Source organism: Cervus canadensis, chromosome 9 (genome assembly GCF_019320065.1).
Source record: "Cervus canadensis isolate Bull #8, Minnesota chromosome 9, ASM1932006v1, whole genome shotgun sequence".
NCBI classification, from domain to species: Eukaryota; Metazoa; Chordata; class Mammalia; order Artiodactyla; family Cervidae; genus Cervus; species Cervus canadensis.
In genome coordinates, this window is record NC_057394.1 from 51,455,562 (window position 1) to 51,474,066 (window position 18,505).

The 18,505-nt window shown below is 41.0% G+C and overlaps 1 protein-coding gene across 5 annotated transcripts in view; it reads left to right on the plus strand.

Annotated features, from left to right (window-relative positions):
- DIAPH3 (diaphanous related formin 3) overlaps positions 1-18,505 on the plus strand; it is a 527,980-nt gene that overhangs the window by 22,757 nt on the left and 486,718 nt on the right. For 4 of the 5 annotated variants that reach the window (XM_043478170.1, XM_043478172.1, XM_043478173.1 and 1 more), the window contains exon 2: positions 7,611-7,643. The exons of the other annotated variant lie outside the window; for it this stretch is intronic. In XM_043478170.1, coding sequence (XP_043334105.1) covers positions 7,611-7,643 — 33 coding nt within the window. The remainder of the gene's footprint in view (positions 1-7,610; positions 7,644-18,505) is intronic. 5 annotated transcript variants of the gene reach the window in all.

An 18,505-nucleotide genomic window follows, 5' to 3' on the forward strand; every position in this document is an offset into this window, starting at 1 on the left:
GGCAGGTGTGTGGACCAGAAATGTTACTAGGTTAAAATACATATTCATTACTGCTTCAGTGGAAGGAAATAATCTGGACTTTAAAAAAAATTGGAGCAGATTGTGATTAAAAAAAAATTGGAGCAGATTGTGATTAAAAAAAATTGGAGCAAGTTGAGCCTGGCCCTTTGCCCTCATGGTGTAACTTTGTTGTGTTGGTCACAACCTGTCACCCATTTTATCAAGCAAATAGTGTCATGTTGTGGTTTGATATAATGAACAGTCCTTGATAGTTAGGTACTAAAAATATGCTTATGAGACTGAATTATCTTACCTTAGAAAGAGATTAAGCATTTGAATAAACAATGCAATTGGCAATTCGTCCTGTACCCAGAGATTGTTGAATTCTCTTAAATCAGTGCTAATGGGTGCCTTCAGGGACTGTCCCCAACTACCGACTCCCTGTCTCTCACTTCTCCGAAGTTGTCTGTGGTTCTTCTCTGCATCCTCTGTTCATTTGTTTCAGGGACATGGGTTTTAAACGGCCCGTGGGATAGGGTGTTGGTCTGCATGCCGCCCCGGGGATGTTTACTGCTGATGGTGGTGGGGTGGGGTCCTGGGTTCACTGCAGCAGTGTTCTCTTGGGCCCCAAAGTGTGCAGGTTCCCGGGCCCCACCCCAGACCTGCTGTAGCAGGACCTTCAGCAGCTGAGGCCTGCCACCTGCTTTTACAAAGCAGTTCTTGGTGTGTTTCTTGCACACACCTACAAGCTGGGAACCAGCTGGTCTGGAGGTCAAGTTCATCAGAGTTGGGTCTGAGTCACTTGTGTTTGAAGACTCACAAGTTTTACAGTCTTACAGTTTCCCTCTTGTTGGTAATTTCTCATGATGAGCCAGTTAAGTGGTATAAACTTAATAGAACTAATTCCAACAGCTTGTTGCAATTGTTCTGAAATATTTACACGCTCTGACTCTGCTGACAGTGATCTGAGCCTGCTAGCTTGATGCCTGGTGGGCCTTCATGTATCTGAGGACATCAGTAGACAGATCCCTTGCTCCCTGCTAACCCACAAGTGCCAACCAATGAAAGAAAATGTAAAATTTGCTAAGAGCCTTGGGCTACAGTTTGGAATATTTTTCTCATTGCGTGTGAGCCTCAGAGCTTTGTGTGTTGCTTTGTATTACATAATTTATTTGGTCTTTGTTACTTGTTAACTAAGCTGGTAGGAGAAGGACTGTTCTTCATACCTCTTGATATTGACAGCGTTTTGCACAGTACTCTGAAAGCTCTAGGTCTGGTTTTTGACAGCATGTGCTGTCTTCAATAAAGGTTTTGATGCCTTGCTTAAATGGGAATATAGAAGTCTGTGTTCTGTGTTTCTGTGTCCACCCGCCCCGCCCCGCCCTGCCCTAGCTTTTTGATTCTTACATTCTTTTGAAGAAAAATATATTTTTTTTAAATTTTATTTTATTTATTTATTTCTTCTTCAGTGGGTTTTGTCATACATTGATATGAATCAGCCATGGATTTACACGTATTCCCCATCCCGATCCCCGCTCCCACCTCCCTCTCCACCCGATTCCTCTGGGTCTTCCCAGTGCACCAGGCCGGAGCACTTGTCTCATGCATCCCACCTGGGCTGGTGATCTGTTTCACCATAGATAGTATACATGCTGTTGTTTTGAAATATCCCACCCTCACATTCTCCCACAGAGTCCAAAAGTCTGTTCTGTATTTCTGTGTCTCTTTTTCTGTTTTGCATATAGGGTTATCGTTACCATCTTTCTAAATTCCATATATATGTGTTAGTATGCAGTAATGTTCTTTATCTTTCTGGCTTACTTCACTCTGTATAATGGGCTCCAGTTTCATCCATCTCATTAGAACTGATTCAAATGAATTCTTTTTAATGGCTGAGTAATATTCCATGGTGTATATGTACCACAGCTTCCTTATCCATTCATCTGCTGATGGGCATCTAGGTTGCTTCCATGTCCTGGCTATTATAAACAGTGCTGCGATGAACATTGGGGTGCACGTGTCTCTTTCAGATCTGGTTTCCTCAGTGTGTATGCCCAGAAGTAGGATTGCTGGGTCATATGGCAGTTCTATTTCCAGTTTTTTAAGAAATCTCCACACTGTTTTCCATAGCGGCTGTACTAGTTTGCATTCCCACCAACAGTGTATGAGGGTTCCCTTTTCTCCACACCCTCTCCAGCATTTATTGCTTGTAGACTTTTGGATAGCAGCCATCCTGACTGGCGTGTAATGGTACCTCATTGTGGTTTTGATTTGCATTTCTCTGATAATGAGTGATGTTGAGCATCTTTTCATGTGTTTGTTAGCCATCTGTATGTCTTCTTTGGAGAAATGTCTGTTTAGTTCTTTGGCCCATTTTTTGATTGGGTCATTTATTTTTCTGGAATTGAGCTGCAGGAGTTGCTTGTATATTTTTGAGATTAATCCTTTGTCTGTTTCTTCATTTGCTATTATTTTCTCCCAATCTGAGGGCTGTCTTTTCACCTTGCTTATAGTTTCCTTTGTAGTGCAAAAGCTTTTAAGTTTCATTAGGTCCCATTTGTTTAGTTTTGCTTTTATTTCCAATATTCTGGGAGGTGGGTCATAGAGGATCTTGCTGTGATTTATGTCGGAGAGTGTTTTGCCTATGTTCTCCTCTAGGAGTTTTATAGTTTCTGGTCTTACATTTAGATCTTTAATCCATTTTGAGTTTATTTTTGTGTATGGTGTTAGAAAGTGTTCTAGTTTCATTCTTTTACAAGTGGTTGACCACTTTTCCCAGCACCACTTGTTAAAGAGGTTGTCTTTTTTCCATTGTATATCCTTGCCTCCTTTGTCAAAGATAAGGTGTCCATAGGTTCGTGGATTTATCTCTGGGCTTTCTATTCTGTTCCATTGATCTATATTTCTGTCTTTGTGCCAGTACCATACTGTCTTGATGACTGTGGCTTTGTAGTAGAGTCTGAAGTCAGGCAGGTTGATTCCTCCAGTTCCATTCTTCTTTCTCAAGATTATTTTGGCTATTCGAGGTTTTTTGTATTTCCATACAAATTGTGAAATTATTTGGTCTAGTTCTGTGAAAAATACCGTTGGTAGCTTAATAGGGATTGCGTTGAATCTATAGATTGCTTTGGGTAGAATAGCCATTTTGACAATATTGATTCTTCCAATCCATGAACACGGTATGTTTCTCCATCTGTTTGTGTCCTCTTTGATTTCTTTCATCAGTGTTTTATAGTTTTCTATGTATAGGTCTTTTGTTTCTTTAGGTAGATATACTCCTAAGTATTTTATTCTTTTTGTTGCAGTGGTGAATGGTATTGTTTCCTTAATTTCTCTTTCTGTTTTTTCATTTTGACAGCATGTGCTGTCTTCAATAAAGGTTTTGATGCCTTGCTTAAATGGGAATATAGAAGTCTGTGTTCTGTGTTTCTGTGTCCACCCGCCCCGCCCCACCCCGCCCCGCCCCAGCTTTTTGATTCTTACGTTCTTTTGAAGAAAAATATTTAAAGACTTGTTCTCTCTTTCAATTTCAGAGTGATCCTGTTGACCATTCATCCTAGGGGATGTTGTTAGTAGAAGGCCTGTCTATATGCAGAGCTGCTTGCTTTTCAGGGAGAAATAGGATTAGGAATTTGAGATACATCAGACCGCAGGAAGATGGGTGAGGTTTGGCTGAGGAAGAGACTCCCAGTGTGCAAGTACCACACCTTAACCAGTTACCAGTGGTCCTGGCTTCAGAGTTACTTGTATTTTGATATTATCACCACTTTTGTTTTTATCCCATGGTTATAAAGCATTGACACCTGTAGAGTCATAGGCCAGATAATGGAACTAAAGGTCATAAAGCCACATCTAGGTTGTAAATGCTTTAATAGGTCTAACATTCTGTGCTTTTAACTTTATTCCCCCACTCCCACAGATTGAACCCTAATGTTGCTGTCAGGCTGTTATTTTTAAAAGTGTTCCTATTCGATTTCATTTACTAGTGGTTTTATGTTCCTGTTTCCTTTCTGGTGTGGATGTCAGCAAATTCTGCTCATAAACTGGATTGATGGGGCCGTTCCTGTTTTCGCCACCAGAGGATGGAGTCAGGGGCATGCTGGTAGCTATGAAACTACCAGTGTCTTGGTACTTTTTAAGTGTACTTGGTACTTGGTACTACTTTAAGTGTCTTGGTTAACCAGACATTTAAACAGTATTTTACGCACTAGTATAAGAGCAATAATATAATAAAGTTCTTTTTTTTTTTTTAAATTAAGGATGTCACCCTGTAGTCTTGTATCTACAGAAGCGAGGCCAGAACTCCACAGTTATCTGAGGCTTTTACGTCATTCTGTCTTCCTCTCTCCACTTTTTTAGAAGTCTGTAATCTAAACACATAGGACTTTGACATAACCTAAACTTTATAATAAACTTGAATTAATAATTTGTTTTCAGAGATCCTACGAAAGATGCCACTAGATCTAACCTGTACATATTTTCACTAAATATTTAGTATTTCTCCTCCCCCACGCCTCATCATGTTTGAAATGGACTGTGATTAGACAATTAACTTTTTAGGAGAAATTACTCACCTTTCTATCTACTCAGATTTTTTAGAGCTAGTTTGTCTTTAGTGGCTTTTTTCAGATTGCGTGTTGGCTGAAGAGATAGCTATATAATCTCTGTTTTCTGTAAGCTGAATCTTGAAGTAGAGCTTATTCTGTCTTTACTGTTTTGATGTAGCAGCCAACACTTTCAGCCGCGTTTTCTTTAAGTCAGCATCTCTCGTCCTGTCATGGGCCCTGGACCTTGCTGCCGTCGTGCCTACTGGCTTCTCCTGCTGGAGGGATACGGATAGATCAGGGTGTTCCAGGAGAGACGGAATCATGAACCTGGCCTGAGCTTCTTGATTGTCTCTCAGGCTGTTAAACTTCTGCTTCCCACGCTTTGACTTTTCTTACTTTTCTGTGTAAGCCTTATAATTCTGATGTAATAAGTCACATGTTCTTTTTTGTGAAAGATTGTAATAATATAGTTTGTAATTGGACTTACATGCATGCTTGTATAGTTTTTGAAGAACAGGCCAAGCAGTTAACAAATTAATTGAGTTGCTATACCCTTAATGAAATAATTTAATGACATTAAAAAATATATTACCAAAAAATGAATCTTTATGTGTCTTGTTTCTACTCGAGTGACTATTTTTCTGAAAGTTATGAGTCCAACTCTAGTTTAAAAGGCTGTCCTATTTTTAGGTCTTTGAAGGTAGATAAAAATATTCCTCTTATTTATGTACATGTTCTGAATTTTATATCGTATAGCCTATATTCTCTACATTTTCTGTACTTTATCTTCTGTGCAGTTTTTAGTTCATAAATCTTGCATAGGTCCTAGTCCCATTTCTCCTAAAATTGTTTGTGTGCTTCTGTTGTTTTTTCCCTCTCCTTTAACGTCACTTTATGGCATTTTCCTCAGACAACTCAAACTGGCATTTTGGGATTATTCATTTGTGTCAGTAACAGTTTTTCACTTTCTTAAGACATACTCTCCCAGATAGGACTTCAGCATGATGCTTTTTCATTAGCCTTCCTTTTCAAGCCTTAGGCCGCTTAGAATGCTGTTGTATCAGAAGTTGGCTCTATTCCTTTTTTCTTCTTAGATGAACTTGAAATGACCCATTTCAGGTGTGATGTGAGTTGCGATTGGGCTAAATCTTTTAGTTGGAGAATAAGAGAGCTGTATGTTCAACCAAGGACTTCGCAGGTGGCCCTAGTTGTAAAGAACCCTGCTGCCAATGCACGAGACGTACAAGACATGGGTTGGATTCCTCCTTCAGGGAGATCCCCTGCAGGAGAGCATGGCAACCCACTGCAGCGTTCTTGCCTGGAGAGCCTCATGCACAGAGGAGCCTGACGGGCTGTGGTCCATAGGATCGCAGAGTCGGACACGCCTGAAGCTACTGATCGCACACACGTGGTTAACCAAGTGCTGTTGGCTGGAAGCCTCTGCTGGCGGCAGGGCACACAGACAGCTGGCAGCTAGAGGAGGGGACCCCACACAGGCTTGCCTCTGCTCCTTTCTCTGCAAATTCAGGAGCCACGTGGACCTAGGTTTAATTCTGGTCCCGGTCTCTGGGCCAAGACTGTGGCCTCTCGCGCCTCAGGGCCACTCCCGCTCTCACGGGCCCCTGTGCGTACTTGTTAATTTCAGTGCTGAATTTCATAGTGATTAACTGTAAATTCTACAGCCCAGGCTTCAGCATTGCTCTTTCGTTAATCCCGCATTCTTGCTGGTTTGCTCCTAGCCCAGAGGATGTGGTCTGCTGACCCGGCAGTTCAGCCTGGAGCCTAGTGGCGTGCTCACCTGCTCGGCCGCATGCTCTCTGGCGTACACTCAGCTCATGCTGGGCCCCTTCCGTCCCCATTTCTCCTGCTCTATGAGAAAGAGCATCTCTGGAAGGGAGAGGACTCTAGGGTAGTGATTTATGCTGTACAGATTTTCAATCTGAATTGTCATTGAGAATAGATTCATGAGCATAATGTGAATTCTCGTACTACAAGTGTGAATGATAAATTTCATTCTGTCGATAAATGTTGAATTTACCTATGTGCTGCTTATTCCATTAGATGATGAAGTGTTAGTCGCTCCGTCGTGTCTGACTTCTGCAGTGCAGTGGACTGTAACTGACCAGGCTTCTCTGTCCGTGGGATTTGCTAGGCGAGAATAGTGGAGTGGGTTGCCATTTCCTACTCCAGAATTAGATGTTGACTGCTAACATATGTCCTTTTATACTTACATAGACCTGACCTGACTTCCTGTTTAGGAAATGTGCTTGACCCTTTCTGTACCATTTTAAAGGTTAAATGCTACAAAGAAAAATAAGGAGAAGTGGAAACTGACTTCAGCTACTTGAGTACAAAATCTTCCCCAACTCCAGAATTTATAAAAACTTGGGATTGTTTTTCCTCCAGATGCTTAATTTTGCTCTTGCACTCCACTTTGCAGGAAACCAATTTACTCACTTTCTAAAGTGGCCTAGTGTTTGTCTAGCAAGGAAATCAGCAAAAGGGTTCTCAAAGAAGTAGCAGTGAAATTGAAAAGTGTCTGCTGTCACCACTGGTGATAAATCAAACTGATGTTAAAGATGCAAATAGTCATTATGCCAGTACTCTCTTCTCTGTTATTGGAATTGTTTAAGTTAATTAAGCCAGCAAAGTACTTCATTATCTATTATGCTGCATGCTAATGGCAGATTTAAAGTTTCACTTTTATCATTTGAAAAATTTTCTGAAAATCTTATTTAAATTCCTACATCTATTGCCATCTAAGTCTGTATACTTAATGGTAACTAATACTGTTATTTGGGAGAATATATTTATTGTACCACAGTGAGGTTTCTATTTTGTGAGGTTTACAAACCCAAGAAATTTTAGGAGACTATCACTTTCAAGGTAACTTTTGTCCATCTTTTTGAGAAAGTGATTAAAACAGTATATAATGCATTTTTATTAGACTGTCAGGAACTTAATTATATTCAACTTAACATTGTAGAATTTTAAATGTACTCTTTTACTAAAATTAAAAAGCTGTTATAAATTACTAATATGATTGATTTCTTTCATTTACAGCATTTAAATATCAGGACGCTGACGGATGACATGGTAAGATGACCTTTGCGGTTTCCTTTGTTGTGAATCTTCACTAACCCTCTTACGGTGATGGTGTGTTCCACTAACACCTTTAAGATTGGTACATACTGCATGTTTTGGAAATGGACTCTTTATAGTGCTAAAATAAAGGTTGAACTGGTGAAATATATTACATTGTTGCTGTTGAATAGTAAAAGGGACTAGTCAATATGTTAATTTAAAATTTTTGTTTAATAACAAGTTGTTAATCAACTTGGAATCATTCAAATCAGCTCTCTTTCTTTGGGGATGAATTACACACTTCAAAAAGAAGTACAGAAAATAGCTAGAGACACGTCAGCTTTTCAAAAATACGTAGTTACTAATTAAAGTAAGCCAGACTAAAATATCACTGATATATTCTTAAAGTTTTGTTTGAAAACGAGAGAACTAGATATGCCTTACCCTATATTCTGAATGCTGAAAAGAAGAAGCTTTCTTATAAGTACTTAAAACTTTATAGCACCATTATAGGTTTTTATATATTCAAATAAATTTTTCTGAGAAATATATTTTTGAATGTAACTCTAGGTTACTGGTAAAGACTGACAAGATTCAGATAAACAGTAACATCAATAATACAGATGCATGATATAGGGCCAAGCGCAGCACTCTGATAATGAGGATTTGAATTCAGCCTCACGTTATGTCAAACGTGAAAGAGTACCTAGCATACAGTGAGCACTCAAAAAGCACCTTGATAATCTGAAGTACCATCTTAGGCACGTGGCTCAGGGGGCAGATAGAGATGAATGAGGCATAGATCTGGACATGCACGATTTAAAAAACTGAATTAGAATTCTACATTTTACTCCTCTGGGTAGAATCTAAGGAAAGGATATTTATATAAACAACTCTGGATAACATTTTTTTAATAGGATAATATTCAGAAACGGTGGTAATACTGAGCAGTAATGCAGATTTTGGGTATAACTTCTCACCCTGCAAGGTGGGTGATGTCCTTATTTAGTGCTGAGCGCAGCGGGGCTCAGGCAACTGAAGTATGTAGCTCGCCACATACCCATGGCTGGCAGCGGTGTAGCTGTGGCTGAAGTCCTGTTCCTCCTCGCTCCAAAGCCACACACTTGCTGTGCTGACTTAACTTTCAGATTACTTCTTAAGGCCGACAGTAGAACCATGTGCGATTATTATGTGTGATCCTTTATGAGAATTTACAGTGGTATATTTGTAAAGCCTCACTGAGATATAATTCATATAGCATGTAGTTCACCCATTTAAAATGGACAGTTCAGTGGGTTTTTAGTATTAATGTACTTGCAGAACTGTAAAACCATCACCACAATCAATTTTAGAACATTTTCATCACCTAAAAAGAAACCTCGTACCTATAAATAGTCACTCCCAATTTATTCCCAACGCACCTAGACCTAGGCAGTGGCCAGTCTATCTTCTGCTGTAGATTTGCCTTTTTTGGACATAGCATATAAACGGAATTGGTTGCTCTTTTGTGACTGAGTTCTTTCACTTGACATGATGTTTTCAAGGTGCATCCATGTCGTGGCATGTGTCACTGCTTCCTTCTGTTGCTGAATGCATTCTGTGTGATGATATTCTTGAGGCCTGTTCCCATTTTATGGACACTCTGTTTTTTCCCTCTTTTCATTCAGATCCCGCCCTTATCTTTGTTTTGTTCCTCTGTCTTTTCGCTTGGCCAACCCTCAGTCTCTACCCCACGATCTAGAATCAGGGTCATGCTACAGAGTGGCTTCAGCCTACTGCGCTGGAAGCCAGTGTGCTTTGATTTTCTGTTAGTTAATGGGCTCCTCCTCAGGGAAGACTTTCTCCCTCCTGCCTCTTTTCCTCACCTTTCTCCTTCTCCTTGTCCCTTGGCTTTGTAAGGTCAGAACTTTTGGGCTCTACCATACTCTGTGCATATTTTTGTCAAAGCAGTATATGATTTATGATCCGTCTTTCTCACTAGTTTAAATCTTTTGAAGACTGAGACAGTATGTTATTATTAATACTTCCAGACAAGTTGTCTGGCACATGGTAAGCATTTTCATCAGTTTGTTGAACAAATGAAAGAGTGAGTCTCGGTTTTGCTAACCTGCCTGGTATTGTTTGTCTTGCATCTGGTCCTGGCTTGGTCCTGGCAGGCTTTCCAGAGATGGATCTTGGCTCTCCACAGGGTGGAGCAGCTTTGACAAGGACCTGCTCCCAGCCTTTCTGAACTCCTGGCTGGGTCACTGACTGTTGCCTGCTTTCTCCTTAGATGGTTCCCTGTTCCCCTTCTCTCCCAGGGGAGGCTCGAGCAGGCAGGCTGGTCTAGGCCGCTGGCCCAGGGTTGTGGAGGCCAGAGAAGGAGCATGGCTGTCTTGAGCAGGAGACCCCGAGTCAGCCCCTTCTCGGCCACTGCTGACTGCTGCCCTGTGGAAAGAGCAGTGGACGTGGAATCAGGAGTTTCTCGTTGGAAGACAGAACTTCACCACTTCTTCGCTCTGTGGCCATGGCAGGTCACTTAGATGGTTCACTTACACATAAAGCAGGACTAATTCTGTACCTTTTCCGCTTTCCTCAGAGGGTTCTGCTGAGTCTCATTTAAGCTAAAGTATGTTGAGCTGCTGCATTCAGTTCTGTCTCTATCTATGTGCTGTAAGAGATACTTCCCTGTGTGGACAGGGGGTGGTGTGACCGATGCATTTGCAGTTGAGTCTTAAGAGTGTGTGTATGTGTCACAGATCATGCAGAGATTTGAGGAGAGAAAGGATAGCTGGATACTTTGAGAGCTCTTTAAGCTATTTCTGATGAGTTGCAGCGTATGGAAGCATTTGCCACTGATGTTTGATGTGTGCTAGCAATGTGTTTTCTAATTAAACTTTCCCACCACTGTAACATGTGTTGCATGTATGCCTTTAATATAGAACTTCCTGACATGAATAGACTTTTTTGGGGCAGAACTTTGGAGAAGGCATATAGGAATGATGTCTGCTGTAGTCATGTGTTTGAATAACAATATTTTAAAAACATTAATCGAGACATGCTGGGAAACACTAATGTTAGAAACTCATCTTAGGTTGCTTTTTGTTAAAAGCCTGCAAAAGTACTTCACATTTCAAGGTTATTTCTTAAATTACTGTCAGAATTAAATTTCACAGGACACTGTTGGATTAAGAGAATCGAGTATTACTGTAGCCTTGAGGTCCATAGGCAGAATTAATATACTTTAAACAGTGTTCGTTCTGTGAATATCTGGGCGTCCACTGTGTATAAAATGCTGTTCAAGGTGCTAGGGTAATATAAAGGTGAAAAAAGTAATTTAGCTTACAACACTCTTTTGTTTAACCTGGGTTGAAAAGAAAGGTTTCCTTGTAGAGACAAAAAAGTTGGGAGGAGGACAGTGAGGGGCCAAGTGTGAAAGGTAAGCTGGATGAAGTTGAATGTGCATGTCACCATGCTAAGTTTTCCATCAAAGTGTCCCCTGGGTGTTTTTGTGGGGTAGGGGTTATTTTTGACCTGCTTTTTTCTCCCTTGTCCTTCAGAACCATTTTGTCTAAAGTGCAGTCCTCCTGCTGATCTTCCTCTCTCTTTTTATCTTGCTATAGCCAGCATTACTATTGTAATCCCTTGTGTGGCCTGCAGCAATGGTTTTCAAGCTTTTTTGACTAGGATCCACAGTAAGAAATACACTTTAGTTTGTAGCCCAGCACACATATACAGATTCTCTCTGTTGAAACAAAAGTTTTTAAGAACCTATATTTAATGTTTCTAAGCGTAATGGTCAAACCAGATCAAACCAGTCCATCCTAAAGGAAATCAACCCCAAACATTCATTGGAAGGACTGATGCTGAAGCTGAAGCTCCAATACTTTAGCCACCTGATGAGAAGAGCCGACTCTTTGTAAAAGACCCTGATGCTGGGAAAGACTGAAGGCAGGAGGAGAAGGGGACGACAGAGGGTGAGATGGTTAGATAGCATCACTGGCTCAGTAGACATGAGTTTGAGCAAACTCCAGGAGATGGTGAAGGACAGGGAAGGCTAGCGTGCTGCAGTCCATGGGGTGGCAAAGAGTCGGGCACGACTTAGCGACGGAACAACAAAAAAGCCTAATGAACTCTGATCTTTTTCTTTCCCTTCCTTTCTACTCCTTTTACTCCTATATATCCCATGAAAAAAAGAAATGTCCAGTCCACTAGATTGATTCATGACACCAAATAGTCCACAGTTAGGACTAGCAAGACGGACACGTCCGGCACCGCAGCCGGAGGAGGTCCCGAGCTCTCTGAGCATGTGCTCGGCCCACGTGGGCCCGTGTTGGCGAGAGGGTGAGTGTGCCCACCTCCACGTGCCCGCTGTGCGGCTCTGAGTGCTCACGGGGCTCCTGAGCCGTGACGTTCTTGTTTATGGGGGTTTTTAGAGTTAAGTTAGGTAATATGTGTTAGTAATTAGCAAAAAGCACTTTAAAAATGAGATAAGATTCCATATAATGTAATGCATTAATTTTAAAAGTGCAGTATGCTTTTTGGCAAATGTACACAGTCATGCATGTACTGCAGTTGTGACAAAAACGTTGCCGTCACATCTGTGTTCCCTCTGAGTCCCTCTGTGTCCTTTGCAGTCAGTTCTCTTCACCGTTCCTGGCTCTTGGAAAAAACTAATCAGTTTTCTGAGCTATCCAGTAGTTGAGTTTTGGAATGCATTTAAATGGCATCACATTGCCTCATGCCATTGTGTCTGGCTTCTTTTACTTACCGTAATGCTTTTGAGACTCATTTAACATTTGGGTGTATCAGAGATTTGCTCTTTTTATTACTGAATGGTGTTCCCTTGTTCGGTAATACTAAAGTTGGCTTTATATATTCAACAGTGTGGGTTGTTAGCAGTTTTTGGCTATTATGAAAAACTGCTATGAACATTTGAACTCAATTTTTTTTTGGACATGTGTTTTCTTTTTGGAGGGCGAATTATGTGGTTTAACTCTGTAAGATACACATTATTTCCTCTAGTGACTAATGACGTTGGACATTTTTCATGTGATTATTTGCCACTCCTTTCTTGTTTGCGATGAGATGTCTGTTACTAAATTCAGGGCTCTTCAAATTTTCTATTTCTTCTTGACTGAGACATGGTAGTTTATCTTTCAAGGAATTTTTTTCATGTTATTTATGTTGTTGAATTATGAATTATTTGTGATACTTCCTTGTCTTTTTAATGTAGGATCTGTATTTATTTCCTTTTTTTCCAATTCTGATATTGGTGATTTGTCTTCTGTTTTTCCCCTGATTGGTGTGCCTAGAGGTTTATCAATTTTATTGATTCTTTCAAAGAACTGGCTTTTGGTCTCACTAATTTTCTTTATTGTTCTTTTATTTTCATTTATTTGTTTTATCTTTATTATTTCTATACTTTTGCTTTATTCTTTTAATGGCTTCTTTGGGTGGAAGCTTAAATGATTTATTTGAGAACTTTTGTTTTCTAATGAGAATTTTATGCTGTAAATTTCCTTCTGAGAACTACTTCAGCTGTTAATCATCTGAATATTTGAAATAGTTTTAAGTTTCCTGTCGATTTCTTCTTTTCCCCATTGATTATTTAGATATATCTTGTTTAATTTTCAAATGTCAGAAGATTTCTCTGGTACCTTTCTGTTGCTGATTTGTGATTTAAGTCCCTTGTGACCAGTGATTTCATACTGCGTGTGATTTCAGTCTTTTTCAATTTGAGTCTTGCTTTCTGCCCCAGAATGTGGGCCGTCTTGGTGGATGCTCCATGTGTATTCTGTTTCTGTTAGAATCGGTCTATAAGTAGTAAATACGCCAAGGTGGTTGATAGTTGTTGTTCACATCTTCTATGTTCTGGTTTTCTGTTGCTTTTTCTAACAATTATTGAGGAGTGTTGAAGTCTCCAACTATAATTTTGGATTTAAAAATTTTTCTTCTTAGTTTTTTAAACTTTTGCTTCATGTTTTATGAAGCTCTGCAATTAAGTGCATATACATTTTGTATTGTTTCAATTTATCATTATGAAATGATCCTTTTTATCCTCAGTAATATTCATTACTTTTAAGTCTTTGGACATTTAATGGATTTCTCTGCTCTGCCTGATACAGTTATCTTTTTTTGAAGAAGAAAGATTGCTTGGCTTCTGTGGCACCAAACTTCATAGGTTTTCACGTCGCTCGGACTTTCCCTTCTCTGTCTCTGTTGTGTGTGTCTGCTTTCCTTTAGACTTACACGTTTCTTAGACTGTTGTCATTTCTCGGCTTGCTTTCCTGCAGCCACTCTGCTCTCCTTTGTCTGTGGTACTTGGCTTGGGTGGTCACCTCTGTGTATATCTGTCTGTGACTTCGCCGCAAGCTAGGCATCCATGTGTTGGCCTACTGAATACCTTCAGGTGGATGTCTCATTTTTATGTGAAACTCTTTGTGCCCCAAATTAAATTTCTCACTTCCCTCTTAAGCATATTTCTGTTCCTATATTTTCATAGAAGGTCTTCACCCTTCCAGTGTTTGGTCAGGACTCTCACAACTTTCTATTGCTTCCTAAAAAGCCAGCTTCTTGGGGGACTTCCCTGGTGGTACAGTGGTTAAGACTCTGCACTTTCCCTGCAGAGCACATGGCTTTTCCCTGATTCAGGGAACTAAGATCCACCGTGTGGAAAAAAAAAATCTGACTTAAAAAAAAAGCCACCTTCCTGCACAGCAGCTGGAATGACCTATCTAAATTGCATGCCTGACAATATTTTGCCCTGTTTGTAATTGCTTAGTTGCACCTTTGCTTATAGGTCAAGCCTAAAGCTTTTTGCCGTGTCACACAGTCCTCCATGGTAGGACCCTACTTTTCTAACTTGATACACATCTCTCATTCAGCAAGTAGCAGTCAAGTAAGTTGCTGGAGAATTTACTCAGAGAATGTAAAAACACAGCTGCTGCTTGGAGAAAGGTGTGTTAAGTGATAGTGAGGACTGTTTATTAGCTGTGTGCCAAGTAGCATTCCAAATATTAGCTTTATAAACACATTTAGTTTCCACAACAAGCCGCTAAGTAGGCCTTGTTACTATTCCATTTTTCAAAGATGAAGAAACTGAGGCAAGAGAGAGGACGAGTAACTTGTGTAAAGTCATGTGAAGCAGCCGGGAAGCTGGCAGACTGGCCCCAGGGAGCACGATCTTTGCCACGAGACTCACACTGCCACTTAAGCTCTGTCCCTCTCTCGGTTGAGAGTACCAGTGTAAAATCTGGAAGCATGTTTCCTTATTTTCTGCTTTTCTGCAGTCATCGGAATGAGTCTTCTGACCTTGAAACTGACCGGGAAAAGTTGTATCCTAGCCATTGATCTTAATCCCGAGAAATTATAATTGTAAAGACATATTTAAGGAGTTTTCTGTGATAAGAAATGAACTGTTTTGAGTATTTCTAGTAAGTAAACAAAACTGGAAAAGTTGTCTCAAAGGAGTGGTGGTGTGTGTGACTGAGAGATACCAACAGGTACAGGATATGTTTTCTTAGTTGCAAAGAACAGAAAAACTTCTGTCTGGAAACCACAGATCTCGCAACCATGGCAGCTTGCTCCCAGTGGACGTGGAGGCTTCCCGGCGCCCCTCCCAGGGGCCCCTGGAAGGCCCTCCGAGAGAGCCTGGGCTTCCGTGGTCTGGGTGTGCGTGCTGAGGGCCCGTGAGGAGCGGCCCTGCCTCCGCGGGCCTGCAGACCGGCTCGGTGTCACCGCCTGCGCTGCCTTCCCGGCGTCCCCGCGCTGCCGGCCCCGCAGGCTGAGCGCTCAGGCGGATGCGCCTGCCCGGCCTCCGTTTCGTCTCCCTGCGGGCTCTGCCTGTACCCACCTAGATGTGCGGTGTCTTGTGGAATACATATAAATTAGACATCACACTTGTGAAATAAAATAAAATGATTTTGATTATCTGAATTTGTGCCTAACTCCCAAGTCTGGTCATAGAACCTAAATCATTAACTTTTTTCTTTAAAAAATAAGTTCAACGGAAAAGAATAATTTAAAAATAATTTTATCATACTGGCCTAGTACGATTTAAAACTTTCTGTACTGTAATTTACGTTTATTTTGCATTTTTATTAATTTAGTTTTCCTTTTAAAGGTAAAAACAAATGATAAAGCAAAACGTATCATAATATATTCCACAGCTTTTCTGCAAAACTATATATTCAAAATATTCTGTGGAAAGTCAGTGCACCAGGACCTTACGTGGCGGTGCAGAGGTTAAGAATCTGCCTGCCGGTGCGGTGGAGTGGGCTTGAGCCTCGCCCGGGAGGGTTCGAGGTGCCGGGAGCAGCCAGGACCGCTGCAGCCTGGGGCCTCGGGCTTGCGCTCTGCAGCGGGGGAGGCCCCCGCACTGAGAGGCCGGCACACAGCGCGGAGGCCCGGCGCAGCCAGGAATCAGCCAGTAAGGGAATGGAGGAGACACCAGCTGGACAGCTGAGTATACCTGAAAATAAGTCCTAAAAACTTCAACTATTCCCTCAGTTTGGTGGGCCTTTCTGAGCACATTAATATGAGTTAATTAGCACTTCCTGTATTTAGATTTTCAGTAGTAACACTTAAGTGCCATCTTGGATTTTTAAATATTTATGGGCTGGTTTAGAGAGCTCCTCCTCAAATCAGTAGGAACTTGAAATAAGATCAAGAGTTCTCAGAGCTGAGTATGCTAAGATGTAGTAGGGTATGCAGACTTGTTTATTCATCCTTCTATCCATTCATTCATGGAGCCTTTATTGAGGGCTTAGTACTCTTATAGGCATGCAAAGATGAATAATCTGTCTCTGCCCTCTGGGAACAGTCGGAAAAAAAGTTGTGTGTAAAACCAGTATACAGTTGTAGTGGGCTGGAATGGTGAATGGTAAGATCAGTTCTGGTCTTGGAGAAGGCTTCATAGAGAAGGTGACTTTTCAGCTGAGTTTCAAAGGACGGCTTGGAATACGGACTGGCAGGAGTGGTAGCAGTTTTTTTTCTTTAATGATTTTACTCGTGGCTGTCAGCGGGGTGGGTTACAGTGCTTGTGTCAGGTTGGCATGTAGAAAGCAACTGTTGATATCTTCAGGTAATTTTTGGGTACTATTTGTCCGGGTCTTGAAAATAATGTGGTATTTATAGAACTCATTTATATTTCCATCAAGCATATAGTATTATAACGTTTGAGTATATGTAATTAGAAACTGTAAGTAGATGTGGGTAAATATAACTTTGAGATATTTTAAACATTCAGTACACCTCAGTTCAGTTGCTCAGTCGTGTCCGACTCTTTGCGACCCCGTGGAATGCAGCATGCTAGGCCTCCCTGTCCATCGCCAACTCCAGGAGTTTACTCAAAATTCATGTCCACTGAGTCAGTGATGCCATCCAACCATCTCATTCTCTGTCGTCCCCTTCTCCTTTCACCTTGAGTCTTTCTCACCATCAGGGTCTTTTCAAATGAGTCAGTTCTTCGCATGAGGAGGCCAAAGTGTTGGAGCTTCAGCTTCAGCATCAGTCCTTCCAATGAATATTCAGGACTGATTTCCTTTAGGATGGACTGGTTGGATCTCCTTGCTGTCCAAGGGACTCTCAAGAGTCTTCTCCAACACCACAGTACAAAAGCATTAATTCTTTGGCGTTCAGCTTTCTTTATAGTCCAACTCTCACATCCATACACGACCACTGGAAAAACCATAGCTTTGTCTAGACGGACCTTTGTTGGCAAAGTAGTATCTCTGCTTTTTAATATGCTGTCTAGGTTGTCATAGCTTTTCTTCCAAGGAGCAAGCGTCTTTGAATGTCATGGCTACAGTGACCATCTGCAGTGATTTTGGAGCCTAAGAAAATAAAGTCTCTCACTGTTTCCATTGTTTCCCCATGTATTTGCCATGAAGTGATGGGACCAGATGCCATAATCTTTCTTTTTTGAATGTTGAGTTTTAAGCCATCTTTTTCACTGTCCTCTTTCACCTTCACAAAAAGGCTCTTTAGTTCCTCTTTGCTTTCTGCCATAAGTGTGGTGTCATCTGCATATCTGAGGTTATTAATATTTCTCCCAGCAGTCTTGATTCCAGCTTGTGCTTCCTCCAGCCCAGCGTTTCTCATGATGTACTCTGCATAGAAGTTAAATCAGCAGGGTGACAATATACAGACTTGACGTACTCCTTCTCCTATTTGGAACCAGTCTGTTTTTCCACGTCCAGTTTTAACTGTTGCTTCTTGACCTGCATGCAGATTTCTCAGCAGACAGGTCAGGTGGTCTGGTATTCCCATCTTTTGAATTTTTCATGGTTTCTTGTGATCCACACAGTCAAAGATTTTGGCATAGTCAATAAAGCAGAAGTAGATGTTTTTCTGGAACTCTCTTGCTTTTTCGATGATCCGGCAGATGTTGGCAATTTGATCTCTGGTTCCTCTGCCTTTTCTAAATTCAGCTCGAACATCTGGGAGTTTACAGTTCACATACTGTTGAAGCCTGGCTTGGAGAATTTTGAGCATTGCTTTGCTGGCGTGTGAGATAAGTGCAATTGTGTGGTAGTTTGAGCATTCTTTGGCATTGCCTTTCTTTGGAACTGGAATGAAAACTGATGTTTTCCAGCCCTGTGGCCACTGCTGAGTTTTTCAAATTTGCTGGCATATTGAGTGCAGCACTTTCACAGCATCATCTTTCAGGATTTGAAATAGCTCAACTGGAATTCCATCACCTCCACTAGCTTTGTTCATAGTGATGCTTTCTAAGGCCCACTTGACTTCACATTCCAGGATGTCTGGCTCTAGGTGAATGATCACACCATCGTGGTTATCTGGGTCATCAAGGCCTTTATTGTATAGTTCTTCTGTGTATTCTTGCCACCTGTTCTTAATATCTTCTGATTCCTTTAGGTGCTTACCATTTT